Here is a 6,275-nt window from a genome sequence, read left to right as displayed (position 1 = left end):
ACCTGCAAGGCAAGGAGAGAGGTCCCAGGAGAAACGAATCTTAATGACACCTGGATTTTGGACTTCTGGCCTCCAGAAGTGTGAAAAAATAAATTTCTATTGTTTAATCCATTCAGTCTGTGAAATTTTATTATTGCAGCTCTGGAAAACTAATACAGCCCAGGTCAGCTATGGGCCTGAGAAACTGTTTAGGCTGAAGGCAGCTAGTCCATGATCCAAATTGCTGGGATTTTCCACAGCAAAAAGTAAAATTTTTAAGTAATTTTCAATATTCATAAAAGCCCCAAGGAAATGTACAAAATTGGGACTAATAAAAATTCCAGGTTTCAATGCTTTTGGATGGAATAATACCAAATCAATATGGTATCATGAATTATCTCAAACTGGTCTGAAATTTAATTAAGAACATATGGTTTTGGTGAATTTAAAATGAGAAAATTATATATCACTTAAGAAAGGTGACTCATGTGATAAACAAAAAACTCAGCTTTTTTGATGAGGAGAAGGCTGAGCAAGAACCACTGCTTGAAACCCTCAATTCCTTTTTTGGATCCTCCAAGAACCATGCTGCTTAATCCTCTTTACATTTCTAGAACTCTTTTGGGGGCAAATTGAGCAAATTATGTGGATTTAGTCATCTGTCACAACAGGGGTGTTGAAAGCCATTGTTTTCAAATCTGGGAACATCACTGATATTTGCTGAATGCAGTTTGATTACTTTCTTGACTGTCAATGAAATGATCTCAAAATAACAAAATATGGGGGAAAAAACTCATAAAACAGGTGGCTGGACTTTCATCTTTAACCTAACAGAAGCAAAATTAAAGCCCCAGGGCACCCAGTGCCTGTACTAGGGCATCCAGTGCCCTCAACAGAATGCATCTGAAAGTTAGGGAAACAGTACCTTAAGCAGAAATGTACATTTTATTTAAAAACAATAGCAAAGATATGAAGAACACCGACTTCTATGAAGAACAGAAGTTTATTAAATGATTTATAGTAAAATATTGAGCCCACTTTATCACAATACACAGGCTTAATGTTCTAATAATTAGCACAGTGCCTCAACTAAGGAAAGCTCATGATGCAAACATGGGTGGAACTATGGGGAGCTACACACACAAATGTACCATCCTTCTGCTGTTTCACACCTGCAACACTGATGCTCTGAAATGGTTAGGCCTTGAGGAAAACCTGTAAAATTTCCTGAGTATTCCATTAAACAATTCTTAAAATTGTTACTTTAATGGAAAACATGAAATTTTTTTCTGATGGAGGCATCCATTTTATCGTTTAGTGTCTTCAATAACAGAACTACAACCCTAAGAATTTATTACACCATGAGAACGTCTTTGGAGTTAGCATAAGGCTTTCCAGCACAAGGAAAATTTCAAGGCAATTTATCAAGGACTAAATTTTCTTGAACCACCAACCTGGTGGTACATGAATGAAGATAAAAAGAAATATCAAGTTTAGTTGATTATTTTCCAAATAACATGATCTAAAAAATATTGGAGGGAAATAAGGACGTGGGAGTGGGTGTATATTGGATGGTAACAGATGGCTAGAAAAAGGGACGGAGGCTAGCTAGCATTAACTAGTATAAAAGGTATCCGCACTTATTAGCCAATATTTTCTTCCAGTATATAATTACTTCAAGATAGCATTTCTATAAACTACATTGGTTTCATTTTTCAAGTCAGTTTTCAAAGAAATTTTGATTCTGAATATCTAAAGTTATAGCTGATAGCTTTTTGACATTTATTTCTCAAGTATATGTAGCATTCTCAGCCATGACTCTTAAATACATCAATTCTTGATACTATATCACTAAAACAGAACTTATGTTTAAAACAATACTACCTACCTAGAGCTCAAAATAAGATTCATAGCCAACTTAACCAATTTGTAATATTGAGCTCACACCGAACTAAACCAATTTGGCCAATTTGTATTATTTAGTTCACACAGAAACTAGATCTTTTGTCTTTGAAATAATTTAACCAATCCTATTAAAAGCAATTACTCAGAAAATCACATCCTAAGATTTGCATTCATACTCATTTGTAAATATATATTGTGGAGCCTGATTTGGTACTTTTGGTCCACACTTTGGTATCCTATGTTTTCCCTACTCGATGCTTTATTCTATGACTATGGCAATCAGTGAATGAACTTAAAAGTAAAGCAAAGTTTCAATTTTGATGCAAGTATTCTGTATTCACACCAATAAAAGCTACCATGCTTTTGAAGGAATGGAGAAAAAAAAAATCACATGTGCTAATCTAGAGTACTGCAGTCTTAAGTAACCCAAACACACAACCATCTCCATTACAGAATTAATCAGCCAGTAATACACTACAAAACATTTGATTAAAAAAGCTTACAACCAATGCTTTAAGAGGGAAACACTGGTGAAAATAGTTTTAAAATATATACCCTTGGAAAATGATATTTTTAAACTTTAAAACCTGGTTTCAGAAGTTCCTCGTTTTAGGTTGTTACTCAAAAACTCATCATGTTCAAAACTCAAGTTATTGTGAGATCTCGAAATCATAAGAAGCTTCTCCTTATTGGTAAAGTCTTTTTTGATTGCAGCTTGGGGCACCAACAACCTATCCATGGGGTCCTCTTTGTTCTCTAGTTTCATATATCCCTTGCTGTTGCTTCGATCCAACCGTGGCCAACTTGGATGTTTCCTTTGCTCTGCCTGAACAGTCAGAGTGGAGGGACCCCGGTCCAAGTCTAAGGATTTTGAGTGTGATGAGAGTAAATGTAAAGATGTGTTGGAGCCAAACTGTCTTCTAGCAGCCCCAGGAGACAAGAGCTGTCCGGCCCCAGGCCCAAGGGCCACAGAGGACTTGTACTGAGTGGACAAGGACTCCCCGATGGAATTATTCCTTGGAAGCATTGTGCTGGCTGGCTGGAAGGATTCACCGGTGTTGGGCAAAGGGACCACAAGGGAATCCATTGACAAATTCCTTGACCTACTTTTGAGGTTATCAGCATCCTCAGTGATGTTGTCTATACTGGGCTCATCAATCACACAGTTATTAAGCTTGATCACAGGCAGTGTAAAAGCACTGATGGATGATGACACAATTGACTTGGTTTCACATTTCTTGGAACTGCTGCTCTTATCCTCCGTCGTCTTGGATGGAGGTGGATAGAGGCCAAAGACAGAGACAGAGCTGTCCGAGAGCAAAGGGGGCATGAGATGTCCCAAACTCTTATTTTCACTTAGCATCAGTTCATCCTCCTCCACGGAGCTGTCCATTCGAAAACTGCTGCGCAAACCTGAGAAAGAGGCAACCGCGTTTGCCGCCAATCTTGAGGGACAGGAGCTCCCGTTCTGTTTCACTTCTGATTCTCCCATTAAGCCCGAGTAAATGCCATTCATATGCTTTTGCTCCTTGATTCTCAGCGTGTGGATGTCAATGACTGTAGAGTAGATGTCCCTCATGTGTATGATTTTGGTTTCTTTGTCACGGTTTTCATGAAGAATGGCATTAGCACAGATGAAAATGAAAATGCCAATCCCCATGGTGAAGGGGCCAAGCATTTTCATTTTATCCGAATGCAGATGCTGCTCAAAGAAACGAACTACCACGCCGCCTTGGTTCCGAATCACCTGAGTCTCGTTTGTTGACAATGTTGTCTCAGCATCGATGAAATGTTCTTTTTGGGGCCAATATCCAAGAACGGCCATTGCAATTCCTATGATGGAGATAAGCACTCCTAAAATGAGGAAAAATCCAGATGGGGAATAAAGCCGGATCTTGCCGCGAACAACCACGACATCGGCCCGCGGCCGCCGCCTGACTGGTTTCTGCTCCTGGGCAGCCGGCGATGGGCTGAGGTTGATGTGCTGCTGTGATCTGGCAGAGTCTTGCCTTTTCAAGGCGGCCAGGCCGGTTATGACTCCGCCAGTGGCTATCATAGCTCAGCTTTTTACTCTGAAAAGAAAGCAAACACATGATGATCTAAATATGTCCCTGGCTTAGAATGCATTCTTGCAATTCACTGTTCCAAGATCACTGTCATCAATGAACTCTCAACAACCACATTTAATGTCCCCATCAATTTCCATCTTGCTTACCCCTCTGTTTCCATGGATATTACTGGTCTCTCCTTTCTTCCCCAGTGTTTTTATGATGCCGAGTCCTCCTGGTTCTACCCTGACCTTGCTGACTGCTTCAGTTTTGGCTCTTCTTCTCTTATCTAAAAGTAGACCACCTTCCCCTAGAGTCCTGTGCTTTGCCACTTTCTCTTCTCTACTGTCCCTCAGCATTCATATCCACTCCTATATTTCCCACCATTTCCTTTATGCCGATGAGTCCCAAGTCTAAGTTTTGGTCACATTCTGAGTTTTGATTTCACATTTTCAACTGCCCACTGGGGAGCACACCCACATCCACACACTGTTAGCAAAGCTGAGCTCATCTTCCACCAGATACCAGCTGTCTTGCTTGACCTCACTGTTTTAATGGCTCAGTTTTCAAGCCTGGCTCTTTACAGTTTTCCTTAACTCCCCACTTTCTTCTTCCTTTCCTTTTCCCATTAGCTCTAACTCCTAGAAACGTTCACCACACAATGTCTCTCAATTCCACCCTCTGTTCCACCCTCCTCTTCCCAGCTTAATGAAGTTCTAATTCATTCCTATTAGACCATTACAACAACCTCTTAACTAGCCTTCCAGACTCCAGTTTTTTTTCCGATGATCCAATCTATATACAGAAGGCGGATTACATATCGTATGACACACTTTTGAAATTGTTTAAAAAGTGAAGCAATGGAGAAAATATTCCCCTCTACCTACCAAAATTTAATCTGGGATTCCAGGTTGAGCTAATTGGTGTTTCCTTTTAAAATGTGCATACAACCAAAACCCATCCAATGTTCCCTATTTCTCATTCATTCTCCATTCCTGAGACTTTTTCAAGACTGTTTCTGTCATTCTGCCCAAATCTCTCCTACCACCCATCTTCACATATTGTCATCTGGCTAGTCATCAAAGCTCACGTTCTACTTCCTTTATAAAGCATTCTCTGATTCCTATCTATATCCACACATGCTCTCATTCCTCATAGCATTTGAGCAAGTTTTCTGTGGCACTTGCCATGTTAATGTCTTATTTCTTTCACTTCTTGTGGTTGAACACCGAATTTAATCTATACTTTTAAGATCAGAAACATTCATTGTAGTACCTTGTATGTACAGAACCAATGCTTGTGCAACATTTGTTAAAATGCTGAATAAGGGAATAATTCTTTTCTGGGATTTGCTGGATGACCTTCATATTACTCTACTTAACCTAACTGGTAAAAAATATAAACAAACAAAATTAATATCACCCCCCGAAAAAAGCAACATTTTAAAACTTGGTAAAAGTTTTTATAATAAATACTTCTCAAGCTGCCAAATTTGTCTCTTAGGGAAACAAAGGATATTTTAAGATCTATGAGGTCTTGGGCAAATTTCCAAGAGGGCATCAAATATCAACTTCCAGATTGAGTTCTCTCTCCTTTTGAATTCCTATTGATGATTTCTGAATTGTGTTTAAATAGCAAGGCTGTGGACAGTATGTACAGTTTTAGCAAGCTGTTGAGTAAATCAAGCCTTCCATGGAATTATAACTAGGATTAAAATAGTTTAATGTTGGAAGAACAAACTAAATTGTAGCCCCTAGCTCTAGTCGATGAAATTTATCAAAGTATAACACCACATCTTAAAAATATCTCCCAAACCTTGGCTAAAACAAAGCTTAGTGTCGACCTATATTTTCTTGAACCAAAAATCAAATGTTTGAAGAAAATGCTTAGATTAGCTAGCAGCCATCTAACCCACTTATTTCCATATGGCAGGCTAAGGACTCAGTCTGAAATCCTTCTGAATCCATGGATTTCAGAAGGAAATGGAAACAAGGAAAAAGCCTTTCATTTGGTTTAAAAAGAACCACAATGAATTGCATTCCTTGCAAATTTCTAGTTCTCTACCACTTATAAAAACATGGTCTTCTAGTGCTGCCACTTTCCATTCCTGAGGTTGATAGAGGAAGTGGGGCTGGAAGAGAAGAAATATTTTAGGTGAGAAGTGGAAAATAGGAAGGACTGAGCCTCTGTGTGGGCAAGCACAATAAGTAGGTTGGGCTTGAAAGAAGAGAAATGTAGTTTAAGAGTATGCAAATGTATTGGGAACAAAAGAAGAGGGCTAGGGATGGCTCAGCTGCAGAGTACTTGACTAGCATGTGCAAAGCTCTGGGTTCCATCCCCAGT

General features: G+C 39.1%; 1 protein-coding gene across 1 annotated transcript in view; it reads right to left on the bottom strand.

Moving 5' to 3' along the window:
• Positions 1 to 963: 963 nt before the first annotated feature.
• Positions 964 to 6,275, bottom strand: part of Tmem200a (transmembrane protein 200A) — a 73,399-nt gene continuing 68,087 nt past the window's right edge. Inside the window, exon 2 of the mRNA XM_015501174.2 lies at positions 964 to 3,956. Within this exon, the coding sequence (XP_015356660.1) occupies positions 2,465 to 3,940 (1,476 nt within the window). The 5' untranslated portion in view covers positions 3,941 to 3,956 and the 3' untranslated portion in view covers positions 964 to 2,464. The remainder of the gene's footprint in view (positions 3,957 to 6,275) is intronic.

The sequence above is a fragment of the Marmota marmota genome, unplaced genomic scaffold (genome assembly GCF_001458135.2).
Source record: "Marmota marmota marmota unplaced genomic scaffold, marMar, whole genome shotgun sequence".
Lineage (NCBI taxonomy): Eukaryota > Metazoa > Chordata > Mammalia > Rodentia > Sciuridae > Marmota > Marmota marmota.
This window is presented reverse-complemented; position numbering and strand designations above follow the sequence as displayed.